We start from the raw sequence: 23,184 nt of genomic DNA, 5'->3' as shown, positions 1-23,184 counted from the left end.
GAGATACATGATACAGGAGAAAAGAGCTATTGTTAAAATGACAACTATTAATCGGTTGAGTTCCTGACAACATTTAATGTGAAGAGTAAAAGATAGCATATCTGTAATCTCAGTTCTTTGTCCTGAGCTTGCTAAGCATTTGATATGCTAAAAGAAAAAGAAACAATTCAAAAGCACTTACATACTAGATAAACAGACCAGTTCCTGAGTATGTCTGCAGAGCAACCTGCAGCACATATAACTTTCTAAATGGTCTACTTCACTTACTGTCAGGCCAAATGAACTGTAAAAGGAAAATGGCATCGAAAAGTAACGGGCTTTCATTTCTCTTCTCTTCTTATTTTATTTCAATACACCTTTGCACTTGTTTCAAATTGTGTCAGACTCTGTAATCTCACATTATATAAATGCAAGTGAAATTACAAGTAAAGATAAAACAACATAGAAGTAGAACAAAAAGTGGCAATGTTTTATATTCACTCATGACAGTACCTCCTTCTGCTGTGGATGTGTAACCATTGTATGGTTGGCAAAAACAGCTGCAGAGAATGGGGCCCAGGAGTATTTAAAGTAATATCAGCTCTGCTATTAGAGCAATGAAAATGCAGAAGTCTCTACAATTGAGTGAGAAAAGAGAGAAAGTGTTAGGGGAAAAAAAAGAACAGAGGATGAAGAAGAAACTGATATGAATATTGAAATTCCTGGAGTGTACCTATATGTACGAAAAGGGACATATAATTAGAATCTCCAGGTATATTTTAGGCATCCAAATAACCAACAAAGATTTTCCTACATTTCTCAGCAGTCTCATTCAATCTAAACAATTATCTGAAACTTATTCTAATATCTGGACTAAGCTTGAAATGATTATGAAAGCTAAGTTCAAATAAACATTAACAGACTGCTGACAATTTTACCTTTCTTGTGAATCTTGTAATCATCAGAATTTTTCAGTTCTTGGGTTAGAGTACATGGGTAGAATGTCCACTGCTGGACTACGTGAAGGATATGGTCTGAGAATAATTTGATAAAGAAGGAATGGATTGAAGAAGAATGTCATCCCTTTTGTTTCAGAAGGAAGCCAAATGCCCCTTTAAGGAAGACTTTTTAATAGTTTTGTGGGAACATTTTGTTTTCAGTACTCAAAATCTCCTAGAATTTCAAATGTCACCAGTCATGCTTGAGATTTACATGACTTTCACAAACATAAGATTTTATTTTTCATACCAGTGCCATATTGAATACCTCTGACATTTTTCCTGCTTTAATTCCTAGGGCTGTAAAGTTCAGACTATTCTCTACTGGAAAGTACTGATCTCTTCTTAGACTTGAATGAGTTGGATATTACTGGATTTTTTTTTTTAATCATAGATCTTTGATAATGGATGCATATATTCATGGAGGCAATGAATGAATATTTTAAGCTTGACGGTTAAGACTTACAGTAAAAATCAGGGCTCAAAAGGGAAGAGAGAAATGCTCTGTGGATACCTGATTGAGCATAAGGAAGGCTGATGAAAAGAACAAGCAGATGTGCCTAACATAAGTTTGCTTTTTTTTTTTGTCTTGTTTTATTCAATAAACATTTATCCTAATGGAGGGAGATCTGTGAAGCAGGAGAAAATATCCCTCTGCAACACTGTGCAGAATTTTCATCCATCTGACTGTTCAAATGTGCCTGTTAAGCAGTTACTCAATCTTACCTCAATTGCTCCTAGCAAAGACACAGAAAGGCTAGATACTGGACAGCTCTGTGTGACAGAATCCTACATGACACATGAGAGATGAAGAGTTGCTTAAGAGCATCCTGGGAGCTAAGAAACAGAAAAAAATGAGAATGGAGTTAAATAGACCCTTTTGAGATAGGTGCCCACATGATCTCTTCTTGCTACTAGGGCAGGTGCTAATAGTTGATGTAACATGAACTATCTGAAAGCACTGGGCTTTGCAGCGAGGACTAGAGTGAAACATAGCTGATGGTATGCTACAGCAGTAAGAGGAGGGAGCACAAAGGGGTTGCTGCACTAGGGAGAGGTGGTAGCACTTAGGAAGGACTGATGGAGATTGTGGGAGGAGTGGAGGCAGCCAGTAGAAGCAGATTCCTCCACAGTTCACTTTGGCGCTCTTCACTCAGCAAAACTAATCATCCTGAGCTGTGTAAGGAGTGCTCCTGCTGGGGCTGCTGAAGAACAACCAGATAACCAGCAAGTACATGGAAGAAGGGAAGGAGGGGGAAAAGAGGACTGTAAAACATGTTTACATTCCAAATAAAATATTGTGTGCTACTGTATTTATCCACTATGTCTCTCAAAATTTGATTGTAAAATGAAAGCTTCATGGCTTTAAGCATGAAAAAGGAGTTCCTGGGGCTGAATGTATCCCAGGTCTCTAGGGAGGTTTGTTGGTGCATTAATAGTGACTCCTTCAAACAAAAAAAGCCAATTTCTGTTGCTGCCAGTCTCATCCTAACAGAAAGGCTGTGCACTGCTAGTTAGGGATATGCACTACTGCTTGCTTCTGCTTTATGCAGACATCACAGCAATGTTTCTTTTAAGGAAGATGCACAAAAGGAACAGAAATGAGAGACTGCCACTGTACTTCATTAACAGAAAGTTTCCTTCAGCTAAGTATTTCTACCAGGTGTTCAAAATAATAAGACATTGGTGTCAGTTCATGAATAGTTTAACTAGAACTTTGATGAGATGACAGGAACTTGTGTGCAGCATATAGAATTCAAAGGTTACTGCTGCCTTTGGAGACATCATTAAAAAGTTAGTGCAGAAATTCCCTTATGTGGTCTCTGAGCCTTCTGAATCTAAAATCTCCATTAACACAGGATAAAACCTACAGTTGATGCAATAAAGTATCTAACTTGCATCATATTTTCAATGGCTCATGAAATAATTCTTCTAATTGAAGTTTCCTGTTTCTTTACCAAGCCAAGGGAGCAGAGATGTCTCCACAGTCAACTTAGACATCTTATCTTGAGCAGGCAGGATTTCCCTGTGTGTGTACCACTCTCTTTTGACTATGTAAGGAATTTTCATACTCGCTTTAGGAAAATTGCTTCACTGCATGTTTGAAATGTAGGCAAAATTAAATACCCATCTTAAACAGATGTGCTCCCACTCTGTGATTAAAGAACATTTTTTTCCTAACAGCAATAACCACAGCTTTCTCTGGGTTCTGATGTAACAGATAATTAATTAGAGTAAGACTTTAAGCATATGTGATAGATGGATAAGCTACTTTCATAATTTATGCTATTTAACAATCTGAGGAGTCTTTATCTATAAACATAGAGACTTTTACATGATTTACAAAGCAAACATATGACCTGCTTTAGAATACCTGGCAAAGTGTTTATCAAACTTTTGGAATACTACGGCTGAGTGTCTGCAGAAACTGGTCTTTTGGAGACATCTACTCAAACCTGCATACATCACTCCTTTCAGTTACAGGATTCATAGACTAAACACATCTTCCTTTTGTGTTAAAAATGTCCAAATATTATCTGAGTCAGTGCTTTGTGGGGTTTTGCTATTTTCTTTTTCATGGAGACTTCTGACTGCACCTTTCCAGTCTTTTGACAAACAATCACATAGCTGCAGTGACTGGCTAACACATAGTTCCTGTGTTTCTATTTACTTTTCTTACTGTTTTTTCTTTAAACACAAGGCAATTCTTAGATGTTGTGTCTCCAAAGTCATTCCTCGTCACATAGTCAATAATTCAGGATTTTGTATATAAAAGAATCTTAATCAGAAACTCACTATAATGGCTACTAAAATCACTAAAAACCAATCTGTGATTCAAAAGGAAAATTCACTGAGTCAGATTTCCACAATGCATTGCTGCCAGAGGAGCTGCATGGAAATTTCCAGCATTTTGAGACATATTTGATATTCCATATCAGAATAAAAGCCAAGGTTTCCAGAAGAATGACAGTTTAAACAATTAGAACATATTACACAGGAGATGCCAACTTTTTATTTTAGTACTTTCACATTTTTTTTTTAATCTAGTCATTGTTGAAATGCTCCATTGTGATAAGGGATAATTTTTTCTTTGTATCAAATGTATACTGCTTTGTACAGTAAAATGATATGTACTATATTAGGTATCAATAATACTCTGTCAAAAATGTTAAAGTGCAATTGAAGAAGAATCTACAGTAAAACAAAAAGCTTTATTTTATTGAAATAAAGCGTTTCGGCATCAGCATGAAATGACAGATTTGGAATGAATTGACACTTTTTCATTGAAAATTTCACTGAATTTGTGACAGTATTGTGAAACATTTACATTTCAGTGGAACTGTATTTTACATAGAAAACTAATGATGAATGCACGATGGCATTTTTAAGCAAATCTTTTTTTTTTTTTTTTTCAGTCTTGCATACCCATTTTCCTAGAAAACAAGAATAAATCCATGAAATATAACTACCACATTACTATACTTCAGAATTAATTAATCAGTTAATAAACTAGAGATATTGGTTATATCAGTAACCTTTGGTGTGCATTTTAACTTATATGTTTATGTTATAAACAGTTGATCCGTAAGCTATACTTTATTTTTTATTTGTGGGAGTGTCAGTCTTATTTCTTGTCTGCCTGGAAATAAATGTGCAAGATAGTTTGAAGCTGATTTCCATTACATAATTTCCATAAAATTCTCATTATTAAAGTCTCTACTGTTTTTAATCTAGAGCATGGTCTTTAACCATGCTAATTGGTAAAGCCCACTGTCTTTTTCTCAGCTTCTTTGCCAGTTCAGGCTCTGCGGGTACCAATGACACCAATGACTCAGAAATAAGCCTGCCCATGGAACTGGGAACTTCTAGAAGATCAGCAGTAGGCATTTAGGAAAGGTTTTGAAGTTAGGTAGCCAAATTTTTGGTAAAAATCAACATTTCAGCTCGAAAGAAATGTACTGGAAAGAGAAATGGAAATTTAGCAACTGTTCAGTGTTTTAAATCAAAGCTTTACAAAATAATTCAAGATCAGAAGAAATGTCCATTCCTAACCTTCCGAAATACTGCTGCCACTTTTGTTTTTCCTCACCTCACATGTGAGAGCTCTGCCTTTACATCATTGCTTTTTACTTCTTACTCATTCTTCTACGGCAGAACTGATATTCCTCCATAGTAAGTATTGTAAGAAAACCCGTATTTTTGTATAAAAACAGTGGTGCCATCAAGAAGACAAGGTGACTCTCAGGTCTCATACTTGGTCTCAGGAAAAATGGAATTTGCAAACATGTTTCTTACCCATTTCTAGTTAGATTAGTGTTTTAAAATTTTTTTCCTCAAATGAATGGTACCCTATAAGCCAAGACTGAAGAAGATCTTTTGCTTACTACTTACAGAGGAAGAGAAATATGATCATGGTAAACTAAAAATGGGAAAAAGAGCAAACAAACCATAACAAAACAGAACAGGTAGCCTCCATCCTTTTGAAAAGTGAAGAATATAAATATAATTAACATTTCTCTTTTTCTCTGGGTTGATAACCAAATGTCTAATAGCAAAGCAAAATGAGATAGTACTGCCAATAATGGCAACCATAGCTTGCTACTATTTTTGAACTATGTCTTAAATGATAGTGGCCAGTTAGTATGAGGCAGGCCAGGCTAATCAGAGAGATAAATTACAAAAAACAATTTTTTATACTGCCCTAAAAAAAGTTCTTATGAACCTATAATATAGAGACTAGAGCCTATTAATACTCCATTTCAGATATGGTTGACAATTAGTAGGCATTGTAGTAAACACTTCTTCCCATTTGTGTAGATACATGTATAATATCTAAGCAGAACCACAGTTAAAACAAGCTAATTGAATAGTGGCAGACAACGTGGTTTTGCTGAGATTTCTTTAGTACATAGTCTCAATATGTAAGACAAGACACCCACTCCACAATCAGCAGCAAGGATGACTGGCTCTACTTCTTATTATAGACTGCACTATTCTCCAGTATTTAACTGCATTTTTGTACCATGGTTTGCAATCTGCTTGAACTCAGAGTGACATATGAGTCATACGTGACATCTGAGAATAACTTCTGCTTGTGAATCACATACAAAACTGGGGATATTCCTTCTGAGTACTTAAATGAAACCACAGTTGAATTGGGCAGTATTTTTATTTGCTTCAGGAACTGGAAACTATTTCTCACTGTTCACAGAGAAATGTAAGTGACAGCCTTTACAAAATTAAACTCTGCCTTAGTCTAGATATTATTGTACAGCACAGAGTAAGCGCCCAATGTAGAGTGGTGGTATCAGGGAATCTCTCGTATTGCTGACAATTGTAGATTGGGAAATGGTAGAAAGTGGCATCATAAGCATTAGCAACTCTTCTTTTCTTACAAGCAAACAGCACTAGTGGTGCAAAACTAAAAGAGAAAATGTACCTTGGGTGTTCTGTCCCACGTGCTATGCTAAAATTGCAGGTAATTACACATAAGTGCTGACAGATACTTCCTAGTTCTGCCACACAAGTCTGCGAGGATATTCTTAACAGTCCTGCAGATATCATTCCACAGTGTAAACTCGGTACATTTTATTCATGTTGTTATTTACTGACAAAGCAATTGGCTTTATCAGTTAACTTTCTGAATGTGTATGCTTTCTTTATTTCCATAGATGATAATACAGATGTGGTACCATAGGCTAGTAGGTCACTACATTGAGCAGTGCTTAATCACTTCAACTTTAATGACCTTTGTTCATTACAAGATAATTCTATATCTATATTTGATCAAACACTGCATCATTTTAGAAGCTCTTCAACAACTCCCAGCTGGAGTTTTCTCATATTTGCGAATTTTCTTCTCTTTACACCAGAAAAATTCTGTATCATTCAGTAATCTGCTTTTCCCACAAGATCTCTCAATCTCATGTTCCTACTCAGTCTAGTATCTGGTTTAAACCAAGTTATATTATCCAAAACCTACTGCACTCCTTTACAATACTAAGTTCTTACAATCACCATGCTTGCCTGCTTATTAAGGCCAAGATAAATTAATGCTTATAATTTGTAGACTAATTTGAAATTTGAAAGAAAAAAACAAGAGAACTCTGACTCCTGAACAACGTGGCACATTTCTGAAACAGTTTTCATCATGCTAAATTATTTTCTTATTTTGAGTCACATTTCTTGGACTTAGACTGGATGTTCTGAACAAGACCTGTTGAACAGACCTGTTCATTCATGGATCTCTGACCTCAACCCCAATATATTACCATAATGTGGAATTTTACTATTCAAAAGAAAATAAACAAATACAAAAAAACACAAAACAACAACAACTAAAACATCCAAGCAACAAACAACAACAAAGGAAAATAAACAGAAAATAGAGCAGAGGAGTGGAGAAAGAAAAAGAAAAAGGAAAACAGAGGAGGAAAAGTATTAAAGCCTTTCTTTCCCCCCAGTTAAAAAAGTTAAATCTATGGTTCTCCTCTTAGAATAGGAATGTGTTTGTTGGGAAGTTGACTTCTGGTGTTTGAGATATATAGGGCAGAAGAAGCCAAATCTGTATTTTTAAGCAAATTAAATTATATATTTATATACATATTTTTTAAATCTATCTCATATATTTTTCTTGCCATTTTCAAATAAATTTTATGAATCTCCTCTTCTGCTGGTAATCAAGCATGTAAGGAATTATGAAATGTGACAGCATCTGATACAGTGAATTACCTGGTTAAAGGTTAACCAACGTAACAAAAATAGAAAATAAAAAGGAAAAAAATGAAGTCAGCACAGAAGTACAGAAACCAGAGGACAATGGAGGCAGTGATGAAGACCAGGACTTGTATGAATGGACTGTTAAAGGACTGGATGCAACTGCTTTGAGAAGGGTCAACCTCAGCTTTGCAACAGAGCATAAGGAGGGGAAAGTATCATCGTGAGAGTTATGGGGTTCATGAAACTGTGAAACTAATTATGGAGTATCAGAAAAAACTTCTAGGATTACATAAACTTTATTACAAGATGTTTATGGAAAGGGCAAAGGAGGGGGAAAGAGAATGATCGAGGAAGAAACATGACAAAATGGAGAGGAGAAAGCAGTCCAGGCCTGTCTTGTATGAGTAGTTGATCAGTATGCTAGAGACCCTGGGTTCTTTAGATACCGTACAGGCTGGCCAAAAGGAGCCAGGCTGAAAGAAGCCCTAGCCCTGGAGCCTGCTGGATTTGGTACCTCTTGTGACATCTTGTAAAATCCTTAACTCTGGAAACAGAAATACCTATCTGATCTAATTTAATTATGATCTGTATCTACTAGTATAGCTAGAATCCAAGTATTTGTTATGCCCAAGATAAGCTTCTTGGTCTTTGTGCCTGATTTGGCAGAACTGTTTTAATCATCAGAAGAAAAACAACTAATCATTAACACCTGCAAATACTTCAATATCTAGTAGCAAATATATTAAAGAGCACAGCTAAAGAATCTAATGAAATCTGATTTTACTTCAGAGAGACTGAAAGGGGAGGAATAGTGGGAAATATTTATAGAAATGAAGAATGTATGTAAAATACGAAAAAAAACCAGTACTGCTTTAATGTTTGCTATTACACAGAATCAATAAAGTGTAATCAGCTGTAATACTGCAATTTAATTAGGCATGGGAATCAAAGGCAACTATAAAAATCATTTCCCCCCAACAGATGTCTCTGACTGTCTGTATCTCAAATTAAGAAAATTCAAGCTTTGTACCTATCAGATTTTTCTATTCTAGCTGTTTAATGAAACCAGAATTTCCTAAATGATTATAGGATCATGCATTTTAACACAAAATTCGCATTTCAAGCAATCAAAAAGTAGTTACTGCAAGGCAAGTCTGGAATTGCAGCATCTGAAAATAATTTACAAAGGCAGAGAATTTATTACCTAAAACATTAGACAAACAATTATATAATGATCCAGTACATATCCAGAAGGAAAAAAAAATACACATTAGATTGTTTATTATGAGATCAGAGACCAATTCAGGTGTTTTTGCATTGGTACTTCAGTAGGTCCCTGTTTTCATGATATCTTAACATTTAATTATATTTTGAATGGTCAGCAGAGTCATTTCATATGTAGTTACTGCTCCTGCAAATATTTCTCACATACTTAAAATATTAATACTTTTATATTTTTTTTCAGAATAGAGACTTAGCAATGATAAAATAGTTCAATACAACACAGATTTAAAAAAATATATATCATACCTGATAAAAACAATTAACCTTTTTTAATTTTTTTTCTTGCTTTTACACTTCAACATTTCATTTTATTTTTGTTGTAGAATTTCCAAATGAGAAGAAAAAATACATTTCAACTTATTTCTAGCAGGGACCAAATGAAGTTTTGGAAGTCTCAGAGGAATTTTCTTTGTATCACATCTTTCCATTATGATTCTCTTGCTTTTGCATACATATCTTTAAAAGAAATGCAAGCTTCAATTGAATAACTGTATCTGTGAAATATACTCACAAATTTTTAACTGTTATGGAAAGAAATACCCAGGTAATCCTATTTTGAATTTTATGAAGAAGAAAACAAACATCAAGAATGTTAAAATTCTGGGAGTTGCACATTGCTAGTAACCTTTTGTTTCCTTGTCTATTTATAGTACTCATTGACCCTTTCTGAAGAAACTCCAGAGAAGTAACTTATGTCACAAGTATCTGAACACATAGCTTCCTTTTTCTTTTAGGCACAATTAATACATAAAGTTATTTTTAAGTATGCTGTACATATTTCTCATCCTCCTATTGAAGAGTATCTCAGAGCACAGGTACAGGAGAGAGACTGTACAGGTGTAACAAAAAATTGTTTGGACACAGGCTATAGAAAAACAGTTCAGATTCTGATATTATAATAAGAGTTACTCAAATATATGTAATTAAAAATATAAAGAAAGAAGAGACCATGTAGAAGAACAGCAGAATTTGTCTCAGTTAAAAGGATAAGCTTCAGGCTATTATCAAGCACATTACTACTACTTACTATGTTTAAATATTCTCCAGCATACTCACCTCTTTTTGACGGTACTTAATTGCCAGTTTCAATCTTGCAAGATCATTGCCACTTTGTTCTTCTATTAAGCTATTATCATCTCTGTAATTAAGAATAATTTCCAATTCCCTGGAACTCCGTGTCTGATCCAGAAGATCTTTTGCAAATTGCTTGCACTGCCGCGACAGTTCCTCATATTCTGACTTAAATTCATTTTCAACTTTACTCAGTTCCTGCAGCTCCCAGCTCAGCTGAAAAGCAGTAAGGAAAGGATCCTCACTGGACAGAGCTATCAAAGATGGGCTCGCCAGAGCCTTGTAGATATTGAGCCTAGATCGAGAGTGCCGAAGGCTGTCCACATCTGAACTTGAGACGCATTCAACGCAGTTACAGCGGACCTCGTGTGGCCTGGGCACAGAGACCCCCTTCTGCACGAGGAGTTTGATGATTTCATAGTTGTTGGTGTGAGCAGCTAGAATAATGGGTGTGATATCTGGCGTGAATTCTGAAAACTGCTTGTCCAGAAGTATTGGTGGGACCTATAAGAAAAGGCAAAAACTGTTGCAGGCTTCTTAATTGACTGACAGCTACAGAAAATTATGGTACAGATAATTTACCAGCTTTACTGTTACTGATGGATTATTGCTTGCGGCCAGAAGCAAAGGAAACCCTTTAAATGTAACAATTCAATTAGCCAAGATAGCCTCTGTTCAAGTAATAAAACTGCATAAAGATAGTTTGATTTTTAAAACCTGTTTGCACAGCCCACAGGCAGCAATTTGTTAGTGCAAATGAGTAAATAAACATGTCAGATACAAATGTTCTTGTCAGGTGTGTTGAAGCACAAGCTGTGAGAAAGATGGAAATACTTTCTGATTTCTCACTGATTAATCTCACTTTTATAAGAGAGAGTTATGGAGGTGTAATTGTGATTCTCTGAAGGAAGCAGTGAACAGGAGACAGCAAGCTGGAGTTGCAAAATAAAAAGGGCAAATCAGTGTGAAAGAAAACATACATTTGCAGGAGAATTTTACAAACGTGACAGCGTAGTGAAACAAAGATACTGGCTGAAAAGATTTCACTAGTCTCAGTTTTACATTCACGTGTGCAGACAAATGTATTCTGCTTATAGGAAAACAGGAGTAGGGGTTATCAAGAGGTAACACAGGGTCCCAAGAGAGGAAACATCACTGTGGATTTAGTTGTCTGTTGTGGTCCACGTTTTATCAAAACATTGCAAGATGTTTATTTTTAACCTTGTTTTTATTTTTTATAACATTTGACTCTAAATGTTTTGCAAATCAAGACATCTCATTAGATCTCATTAGACTAGTACGACAAAGACACATACATTTAATTAGCCAATATCAATTAAAAAAATGGTGTAGAGAGCAGCATTTATGGACAGCTTTTGGTCCTCAGTTTGGTAATCAGGTACAAACTCAATCTGCTTCAGCTTGAAGAAGACAAATAATCCAAGCTCATGAGTTTGATATGCGCCTGGATATATAGATTTGTCTGATGCATATATCTTGTCTGTGATGTCACTGAGCAAAATGAGACACTTCCAATCCTCAAATCTCTCCAGCTATGTAGTTTTAGATTTATCTTCTCTGTTACTTGCATATTATACAGACAAAAAAGAGAGCACATGAGCACACATGCATGCATTGTTCCTGCTCTCTGAATCACAGTTAAATAAATCAATGTTTTTTTTAGGCTAGAAAGAAATGAAAATGGCAGTAGTGGCTCAAAGACTGCATTAGGAAAAGTGAGCTTTTGGTGATATGGCTGAATAGAGGTTTTCTGGGAGGGATGTGCTGTGCTCTGCCATCATCAACCGCAGCCAGTGAGTCTCCCAGCGCTCAGGTCTGGGTAACAAGGTGCAGAGGCAATAGCTGGAAGGGCAGAAAGCTGAAGGATAAAAAGACATAGCTTCAAATCTTAGCAACAGTTCAGGCCATGCCTGTGTCACTTTTAGCATGTTATTATCTTTGTGCTGTCTGACAGGACTAAACTAATACTTGCTTCCACCACTGCCAGAACTGAAAGCTATCGCAACACGTCATTAACCTCAATCTTCTCTGAAATGTTAATGGACACACAACTCTAAACAACATGGTATTACAGTGATTGACTTGTGTATGGGATTCTTAAACTCAAAACTTGCTTGTTTTTCTCCTTGTTTGTAAAAATATTTCATCTTAAAGAAACCCGGCTGTAAGGCTGATGCACACATTTTGGAATTCATTCCATCACAGTTCACCCAAATATAGAAATGTGCATTAAATCATTTCAGCCTTAACTTACAATGACATTTAAGCTTAAAGGGCAGACCCTGAGACTGTAATTTTAATTACATCATGAGTTTAACCTCAGAACCTTTACATCCTATTTTAAAATTTCCTCCTCACTTAAACCTAAGATATTAAGAATGCCAAAGCAATAAGGTCAAATTATTCCCTCATCAGCAGCTTAATGAAGTACTTACATTTTGAACTTATAGAATCATAGAACTGCTCAGTTTGGAAAAAACCTTAAACATCATCAAGTCCAACTGCAACTTAACCACACTACCCTAAAGTTATGAGTACTTGCTCTGAAGTCACTAGACCTACAAAGAATTTTAATTCCACAATACTGAAGTACAATTTCCTTTAAAGAAGCCAAAACATATAATGAGCACTCAGTGATATCAGCCACCCAATCTAAATCTTTGACAGAGCATTTTTAGAAAATATATGATTCTTTCTTAAATCCAGAGAGGGTAAAAAGCTACTAGGTCTTACAGACACTGACTGTGACTGTAACTCCCCAAGGCTCAGAAGGGATGTGAATATGAGATACACTTTGGAGTTAATACGTCAAGTGTGAGGCTGCTTAAACTTAGGAAGGTCAAATGATATTTGCCTTCTTATGTTTTATTGAATTTTTTCCTATTTCAACTTTATTTATAGGGCTGAGCAAAGCAGTTCGAGGATTATATACTTTTATGTACATCTGTATGGGGGTGAGTAGGAAAAAAAAACATCAGAAAAGAAAGAAAGCATGTCACAGATCTGTACATTTTATTGTTCAGGGACATGAGGTTTTTCTAATTGCATTCTTTTCCCCTGTGCTTGTTGTAATTGGGAATGAGTCAGTCTGACTTAGATACCTAAGAATTTTTTTAGATACCAATTGAAACATCCCTCTTAAATATGTGTATAAATTCCCTTTATGGCTAGTGTGAAGTCCCTTTGCTATGACAGAAAGAGAAATCTGGTATAAATTAATGCCAAACAAGTCTGAGACATTTTATCCTAGGCAAAATGACATCAAGGTAGAGAATGATTTCTGATGTCCTGTTGGATATTCAGGAAATTGCCACTCTGGAAAAAGAAGGAATAGAAACCCTACGTACATTTCTGTCTCTATTTAGATTTCTCATAATGATTCTCATTCCTGCAGTACTCTTAACAGAGAGATTTAAAAACCCTAATGTCCTTTTATTTCTTTTTTAGGTGCAGGAGACCAGAATCTATGTAAAGAAACTTTTTTTCTTGGATAGCTCAGTTCTTACTAGTTTGCTTGAGTCATGCCTTTATAAAGACATATATACAAGACAGATAGAAAAATGAATACATATGTTCTCTGATGGAGTAAAAAACTATATTAGGAAATTAATACGTGACTAAGATGATCAGAGGGCTGGAGCACCTCCCCTATGAGGACAGGCTGAGGGAGTTGGGCTTGTTCAGCCTGGAGAAGAGAAGGCTGCGGGGTGACCTCATTGCAGCCTATCAATATCTGAAGGGAACCTACACCCAGGAGGGGAGTAAACTCTTCAAAAGGGCTGGCAATAGCAGGACTAGGGGAAATGGATCCAAGTTGAAGGAGGGAAGATTTAGGTTGGATGTTAGGGGGAAGTTCTATACAAGGAGAGTGGTTAGGCCCTGGAACGGGCTGCCCAGGGAGGTTGTGGATGCCCCGTCCTTGGACGTGTTCAAGGCCAGGATGGACGGGGTCCTGGGCAACCTGATCTGAATGTGTATGTTTGGTGGCCCTGCTAGGCAGGGGGGTTGGAACTACATGATCCTTGAGGTCCCTTCCTACCCGGGTGATTCTGTGATTCTGTGATTCTGTAATATTACAAGGGTGTGTTAGCAAGCTCATCAATTAGTTCAGAACTATTTCTCTACAACTGTCAATCAACCAAACATCCTGGAAAGACTGAACTTTGACTTTCTGTACAGCCCACAGCATACAAGATATCCCTATGCATATATAGTTAACTGATTCAGACTCTAGTTAGTTGATTTCTCCTGTTCCTCAGTTCCACATTGTTAGATTATCAGCTGAAAAAAAAAATGAAAATTTCAAAATTTCGAAATAACACCCTACTCTAACTCCTTTCAAATGCATTAAGTTCCTAATAAATTTATATATATTTTAAATATCTTGAAGGTATAACTTCAAGACAATTAGGGTGCAGTTGCCACATCACTGGAAGAGTCTGGATCCTGTTTATCCTGAAAGCTGAAACTCTCCTCACAGTTCTGCACAAATAGCAGGCTCAAAATGGTGTCCCAGATATGGGGAAGGGTTCCTCTTCCCATGCCAGGATACTTGCTGTGCCTTGCACAGCTGGAATGTTGCTTGGTTACTGAGTGGATGGAAGATGCCAAAATGAGCTTAAGAAAAAACTCACTTCAGAGCAGCGTGTGTGATACGCACCATGTAACAGCCATCTGCTATATTGTCATTTTCATGCTTTCTGTAGGTAGCTTTCCTGGCCTCTCTGGAAAGGTTTCAATTTGTTAATTACCCTTGTACTCCCTACATTTCCTAAAAGATTTGTGGAGGTTAAGTACCAAATGCTTAATGTAAACTGTTTTCCCATTTTACTTATTTATTTATTTATTTACAAAATTCTCCCTCTACATGTAATTTTTTCTACATCTAATTTTGGTCAGAAACAGATGTACCCACAAACTCTCATCCTTGCTCCAAGACACTGTAAATTAACTAACAGGAGCCCAGAGACTGAATGAAATGCACAGCAACCTATAAATGTGCAATGAAATTTAAATTTCAGAGATATTGTATCTTCTTGCAAATGCACACTTTGAATACTAATTAAGCACCTGAAATACTAATTAAACACCTGAACTTCTCTGGAGATGTTCAAGACCTGCCTGGATGCTTACTTGTGTGACCTGGTGTAGGGAACCTGCTTCGGCCGGGGGGTTGGACTCAATAATCTCTGGAGGTCCCTTCCAACCCCTATGATTCTGTGATTCTGTGAAATGCTGCCCGTGTAAGTTCAGCACATAAGATTTTATTACAAATTTTACAAATTATGTCTTTTAACATTTTCACACTCACAGTTCAGCTCAATGCTGTAAAGATGCTTAATGCTCCTCTTTCTTTTTTTTTTTTTTTTTTCTGGCATCTGTCCACAAGCCACAGAGATGAAAGAAATGGGGCAGGACATATCTGAGGTCAAGTGATGTTAATCATTTTGGGTCTGAATTAAATATGAATTGCTGATGTACATTTAAAATATTAAAATATTGATTCTTATTTAAAATATATTAAGACTTCAAATTACTAGACATGTAAGGCCACCGCCCACTTGTGTTAAATTATAGGATCTGTTTCACAGTAAAATGGAAGGAGTGATTAGCCAAAATAAAATCTTAGCCACTAACTTTGTGGTGGGAAGATTTCTTTGGCTGCAGTTTTGAAATGGAAGTGTCTTCTGTCAGATTCCAAATGCTGATATGAAGAGAAAAAGTGGGAGATACATTTCAGGTGAAAAAAAAAACAGTCAATTTGGCTTAAGGCAATACCAGCTGGCAACTTATCTGGACCTCAGGACATGAGATTTGTTCCCAGTTCTGGTGGTCACTTCAGGTTGCCTAGGCAGACCATCTCTTTCTGCTTTTCCTAGACGTGTCTACTTTTTTGAACAAATGATGCTTTATGAAGATTTAGCAAAAAATAATAATTAAACCTCAGATTTTGGTGTGGCCATATCTGAACAAAAGATTCTCACTCTTTTCTCTTTTTTTTTTTTTAATTTTGAAACTGAGCTTCACTCCAAAACTTGCCTATAACTTAACAATAGAAAGGAACGATACCCTACGTTTGGATTTAGATAAAATTATTATGATGAAACTATTTTATCATTTCAGTACTAAAGACTAATTTTGTTAATGTCCTTAATGTTTTCCCAACAAAGTATTATTTTGTCAAGTCAGCCCAGAGATGTTCTTTAAACGGGATGCTTCAATAAACATATCAAAACAGATATCTAACTTTAGATAGCTCAAGTTTGGTAAATACTTGCTTTAGCGTATGACCCAAAAATAATTTACTTAGCAGACTGTGCTCTGAACTAGCTCACAATTTAGTGTCTGAGCTACTTCATGCTAATGCCAATCTGCACCTAACCCTAACTCACATCTCCAAACCTGCACCAGTCATCATTCTGTCCAGTTTTCCAGTTTGTGAGCAGAAGGTGTTAACAGTTAATGCTAAAACATGCTATCTGGTGGAGTTTTCTTTTTTCTATCCTACTTTAGTAGGGCACCGAGCTGCCAGTTTTGATTCTCCTGAAAACCTGAAAACCCACTTCAGTGTACACTGTAAGAGTCGTAAATATGTCCGTGGATCAGGCCTACGTATCCTTAGTTGTTGCTAATACACATTCTAGTTTGCAAGGTGTAACTTCTTCCTCGTTAGAATAGTGGTTATGTAATATCATGTCCATTTGTTTTGCTAAAAATTTTCTTTCAGCTTTTCTGGGACATGACAAGCAATGGGGAAGTTGCCATAGCCAATACTAAATCCCTGTCACATTTAAGAAAGCTTCAGGGCTTGCCTTTTGTGTACACAGGACATTACTAAAGTTACATTGACAAGCCTGAGTTATTTTAATTATACTTCATCCAAGTTCAAGCTCAGTTTTCCAAATCTCACAGTTTTTCTCTCTTATCAGTTACACTTAAACTAGCATAAGCTGTGACCTAGTGGTTTTCTAATGCTTTTTCATGCTCATACTATTATAGCTAAATGAATTATTGTGCTTCAACAGTCACATCATAGACTGACGACTTCCAGTTTCTGTACCAGCCAAGATGCACAAAGAGAATTAATGCTACTATATATTAAGAAAAATAATTACAACAGCATTTCATAATTCACTGAAACCAACATTTTCTAAACAATGATGATGACTTGCACTGTCCCATGATTCAAATAATAATATATTCTTAAGACAACTGAAAAACATTCCAGTCAAATAGTGTATAAGACTAGAGCAATAGAAGCATCACATGGCATAAAATGGGGAGGAAACAGTCCTGAGAAGCTCTTGTTTGTCCCCTTGACAGTGCTTGCAGTTCAAGCATGGTAACTACACTACACCGTTCCTCACAGATATTTAATCAAACTATTCTTGAAGTCTTGCAGTGATGAATGGATATGTTGCACTCTTTTCTGGTAACTTTTATGATATTTAATTTGTTTCACCTTTGCGCAGATTAAGCGTACAGTGCTTTGCTTTATAAAATGTGGATGCAATGAAAACCTTATTTATTTACTATACTTTCCTTTTTCTCTTTTAAACACTCTCATTCCTTCAGACTTGTGCTATGGAGCATGTTTTCTAACTTCTATGAGACTACTAAATTCTTTCTCTACATTCTTTACCACTTCTCAGTATAGAGGAGGACAAATTTATATATCTCATCTTCTTTTGAGGTGACCAAGTGTGATATTGATGTGGTACTGTCTTGTCATTTTCTATTAGTTTTAATTGCCCATGACATGTTGTTGTCTTAGCTATATTGAATTCTAGTTTATACTTGGCTGACTCTTTCTGCTCATTTACAACCTGATACTTATTACTAAACTATTCTATTTTCATAGAAATCATTTATCTGGTTTGCCAAAATCATCCTGCATTCTAATTGTGCCCTGCAACAGATCTGTGACTGCCTCAGTTTTATGTCGTATACAGCTTTAACACGCCCCTTCTATTTCATTCTAAGCGTCATAAATTAATATATTGATTGGAATAGACCCTTGCAGAATTGCTCATTTCATCCTTCACTCATTCTGCTTTACAGAGGACTGTTGGCAACTGCACTTAGTCAATATTTTGAGTGAAAGCTTCTGAAATTTTACAAAACTTGAGCTATATGATCTGCTCTGCCCTAACCTATGTAGCTTGCTATCTGGTGATGAATGGAAATTGTGTTGTTATGACAAGATTTATTCCTGACAAATCCAGGTAACCTGCTACTCATATTGGCGTTTTCTTCTAGGTACTTACAGGCAGTATATTTGATTATATTCTTTGGAATCCTCCTAGTGTAATAAAAGTACAGGTTTTTTTTTATTTGAAAACGGAGAATAGAGATTGGAAAGGAGATGTAAAACGTATCAGTGACAGTTTCCAGATGGAATCATAGAAAAAGATACTTCAGTTGACAGATTTGGGACATACATTTGTTGGGTGTGACTGCTGAGAAAGCCTTCAGCACTTCATTTCTCTTTTCTTTTTTTTTCCTTCTTGTATGTCTGGGAGTTGATCCAAAATACTGCTGTACATAAAAGTGGTCATTTTCAATTAATGTTTTCCCATGAGCATTCTGAGTGGATGGATATGTCCTTACTTCAGTCAATTCAGTATCTTGAGCAATGGCAAGAAATGACTTATATAAATAATTAGTGACTGTCAGGATAGTTTGAATTTGTTCTTTGCTCTGAAGTTGGGACCTGTTCTCTCACCACATATATTTTTGAAACTTGAATGAGAAGAGCTTCTCAGGTAGGATTTTTGAGCATTGCTTGAGTGCTCAGAATGACAAATGACAAGTATGAGTTTTGTTTTCACTTAGGAACAATGTAGAAAGAAAATGAAGATGGTAGGGAAAAATATATGAAAGAAAAAAGATCGTATGGAAACAATTTAAGGATAATTTAAATTATTTCTCTTAAATCGTAATCAAACTCATATAAGCCTTTTTCAGCAAGAGAAGCAAAAATCAAAACTTTGAAAATATTCAGAATTAGACTTGGGTGAGTCCTTCTCACTTCAATCTTTTTACATGTATGCACAGTTTCTTTTCTCAAAGGCAAGACAGTCCAAACAGGCAAAATCATTTTAAGTTTATTGCTGATATTCTGTTTTCAGAGGTCACCCGGAGGGCTGGGAGAGCTGCTGCCCATGGGGACCTGTGTGGAGCAAAACATGAAGGGTGAGCCCTGCAGTATGGAGCCTTGCTGGAGCAGTGCTTGGAGAGCTACTGCCGGAGGGAAGCCTATGCAGGATCAGTTTGGGAAAGACAGAATTCTGTGGGAGGGATTTCACACCGGGGCAGCAGCAAATTGACCGTGAAGGAGTGGTAGAGACAAAATGTTATGGGCTGACTGCATCCCCCATATCCTAGCATTGTTCAGGGGAAAATTGTATGAGAAGGTGTTGAGGGGAAGAGCAGGTATTTTTAGTTTGCTTTTACTTCTCACTGTTCTAGTCTGTTAGTAATAGGCTGTAAATTACATTAATCTCCTTGTGCTGGCTCTGTTTTACCCATGACAGTAACTGGTGCATGATCTCCCTGTCATTATCTCAATCCTTGCACTCTTTTTCATGGCATTTTCTCCCCCTTTTCCACTGAGAAGAAGGAATGAGAAAGCAGTATGGTGCACTTTAGCATACCATCAGAGAGAAACCACTTCAGAGGAAGAGCTCTTGCTTTTCCCCAGCCTTCTCGCAGGATGGTTCCAAGAGTCAGTTGGGGAGGTGAGAGTAAGTGGTCTTGCTTCTCCATGGAAGTCTCAAGGGAAAAGTTAGAAAGGGTCGTTTAGTCTGACATGGATCCTTTGATTTTACCTCAGCTTCACAGGCATAAAAGCAAAAAGGTGTCCTGCTGGCTACGGAATGATAGATATGTCTTTTTTAAAAGGAGGTTTTGAAAAAAAGAGTAATGGATTGGTGGCTTCTCTACGCGTCAACAGACTGTTAAGGAGAAATAAGTGTTCAGGGGGAAGAGTGTGAATTAGCTAATTTCTTTTAGAACTGATTGCAGTTACTTAGTATTTCAAATTGAAATGTGATATCTTCACACCTGGGAAATAAACTTCATATCTTAAGAAAATTTAAAAGGTTGTACAGTCAAAGAACAAATCAGAAATCAGACAAATGTAAAAGACACTTTAGGAAAAATATGCCCAGTATCTTTTCAAAATATTATGCAAGGAAATATGAAAGAATATTGAAAGGATATAGAAACCCCACTGTCCTAGTTATATCAGTATTCCATATCATGATGATATCATGCAACAGGGTGTTGGGTACAGAGACACAGTGCACTGCGGAGCTGTATTTCCTAGTCTCGTGCTCTCTAGCTGTACCACATGAGTTCTGATTCTCCAAAAGATACACTGAGATGTATATACTACATTTCCCAAGGGCCTCCACATGATCTGCAGTTCCAGGTGATGGAGGTGAGATGGCTTCCAGCTTCAGGCAGCACAGTGAGCAGCAGTACGATCATAGCCTTCCTCTCTCTTCCATTTGAGTTATTAATTGTAACTCTATTTCTTATTATTTTCTTACATTCTTTTACCATTTGCAGTAAATTTGTTCTCTCTCCTTATCTTAATTGGGTCTTTTTTTTATTTTCCTTGTCCTCCAAAGGTGAGAAAGGGGCCCCCTTGTCCTATCACGCTTGAAACCACGACACCCATAAACAATAAAAAGGATGCAGAGAAACATTATAGCAATCACTTTCATGACCATGTTATTCCTGGTATGTTCCTTAGTTATGCTGTGCTTTGTTGTTTAGCAGCAGCTCTAGCTTTTGAAGCATACTGCAAGTATTCTAACTTTGGAAGATGAAGACCAAGACTTGTTCGTATAAAATAGAGGAGATTAAAGTTAATGCAGCTGTACTGGCAGAAAAAACTGAACAGTCTTTAACAGGTAGAGGACTGAAAATTGCACTTTAATAATTTTATCCTCACCTGTGTTCATTTCCTTAACGGTAGACACTTTAAGATTCTTCCCACATCTAAAAATCAATAGAACAATCTGATTGACTATGAGGTTCTGGGAACATGAAGCAGCCCTTGTAGCAGAGAAGACTGATAGAAATTAAATGTATGTATATATAGATACATAGCCTTTGAAATTTCCACTGCAAAGATATAAAAGGAGAAATGAGAGAGATATACCTTACTATATATACTTCCCTATGCTCTGAAAGACTATTAGCAGGATATTAAAAGTATTTTAGGGTAGACTGCTATAAAGAAGCCTTTGAAACTAGTGCTAAGGCGAAAATGGATTGGTCCAAATCTTTTCATATTTTGTGTTAGTTCTATTTCTGTGTTTCTGTCCTCCTGAACTTACTGATTGATCATATCTCTTGATCTCTTATACATCTTGTACACAGTGCATCCTAGTAATGCAGCTAGGGTTAGAGAACTAACCCTATCATGCACTAAGATGTAAAAAGTTTTGATTTGAGCATATGAAAATAGATTATTACTCTACTCAGTGCATGGTAGTAACAGAGACTTAATAAGCAGAGGTGTAAGTGAGCAGGGAAGAGAAATTTCAACTTGTCAGGCAGTATGTTTGTACTAATAGTTGACATCACAAAACAGGTAGGAAGCAAATAAAATGGTGACAGATTATTTTTCTTTCATTTTCTATAAATGCTTATATATATATTGACATAATATGAACATAATATGAAAAGTAAGTTTTGAGAGTGAATATTTCAGGTTTCATTTCTTTCCTGCCAGAAACCTACAGACTTACAAAATATTTTAGTACCAGCTTCTACTAGCTCAATTTAAAAGGGAAATAATTTTGACCCCTGCCAGTCTGGGGTGAAGATATGGAAGATGTGAATTTCAACACTGGCATAAAGTGTAATTAGAAGATTTCTGTCAGTACAATATATGACATATGTAACTTCCATCCAGAAAATGTTTGATAAATTGAGAGTGTAAGTGGTGGTCTCCTAAAACTGTAAGTAATTCTAAGTAAGACTGTAATCACATTAATGGGTACTGTCAGTCACCCCACTGTGACTCTGGAATTTGTTGGGCTGTTCCAGGAAATGCTCAGAAGATGGATGACTGAGATCTAAATTCAGCTCGGAAAGCAAATGGTATCCTGGACTCCATCAGAAGAGGGGTAGCCAGCAGGGACAGGAAGGTGATTGTCCCTCTCTACTCTGCTCTTGTGAGGCCCCATCTGGAATACTGTGTCCAGGTATGGAGCTCCAAGTACAAGAAAGACAGAGAGAGCTGTTGGAGAGGGTCCAGAGGAGAGCCGTGAAGATGACTAGGGGACTGGAGCACCTCCCCTACAAAGACAGGCTGAGGGAGCTGAGCTTGTTCAGACTGGAGAAAAGAAGGCTGCGAGGTGACCTCATTGTGGCCTTTCAATACCTAAAGGGAGCCTACAAACAGGAGGGGAGTCAACTCTTTGAAATGGTAGATAACAGCAGGACAAGGGGAAATGGTTTTAAGTTGAGGGAGGGAAGATTTAGGTTGGATGTCAGGGGGAAATTCTTTACAGAGAGTGTTGAGATGCTGGAACAGGCTGCCCAGAGAGGCTGTGGATGCCCTGCCCCCGAGGTGTTCAAGGCCAGGTTGGATGGGGCCCTGGGCAGCCTGGTCTAGTATTGAATGGGGAGGTTGGTGGCCCTGCCTGTGGCAAGGGGGTTGGAGATTCATGATCCTTGAGGCCCCTTCCAACCCTGGCCATTCTGTGATTCTGTAAAGAAAATTCTGGAGTGTGAACTGAACTATATTACCAGATGCCAAAAAAATCACATGCCCACAGGAAAAAAAAACAAACCCCGGCCCCCCCCCCAAAAAAAACAACAAAAAAACAAATTATGAAATTACCAACCTCTTAAAAAGTTTTGATGAACATTTAAAACTTATTAAAACCAAAGGAAATTCAATTATGATGCACACAGGTGTGTGGAAACAATATTTCACTAAGTTCAGTGTTCATAGAACAAAAATGACAGATGTCTTGCAACGAGAGCGAAGTTGATGATAGAGTGTAGGGCTATATATGAGCAAGCTCCTCAACAGTGGCATGTTTCTGTTTTTTATTTTTCTTTTAATTGTCATAGGTTTCGCCTG

General features: G+C 36.7%; 1 protein-coding gene across 1 annotated transcript in view; it reads right to left on the bottom strand.

The window, feature by feature from the left end:
• The window catches only part of TRPC4 (transient receptor potential cation channel subfamily C member 4), a 141,403-nt gene that overhangs the window by 55,415 nt on the left and 62,804 nt on the right, over nt 1-23,184 (bottom strand). The window contains exon 3 of the mRNA XM_042838870.1: nt 10,038-10,556. Coding sequence (XP_042694804.1) covers nt 10,038-10,556 — 519 coding nt within the window. The remainder of the gene's footprint in view (nt 1-10,037; nt 10,557-23,184) is intronic.

Source organism: Centrocercus urophasianus, unplaced genomic scaffold, assembly GCF_019232065.1.
Source record: "Centrocercus urophasianus isolate 14NV4802_14NV808 unplaced genomic scaffold, USGS_Curo_1.0 seq_9, whole genome shotgun sequence".
NCBI lineage: Eukaryota > Metazoa > Chordata > Aves > Galliformes > Phasianidae > Centrocercus > Centrocercus urophasianus.
The sequence above is the reverse complement of the archived record's forward strand: the minus strand, read 5'-3'. Positions and strand labels throughout refer to the sequence as shown.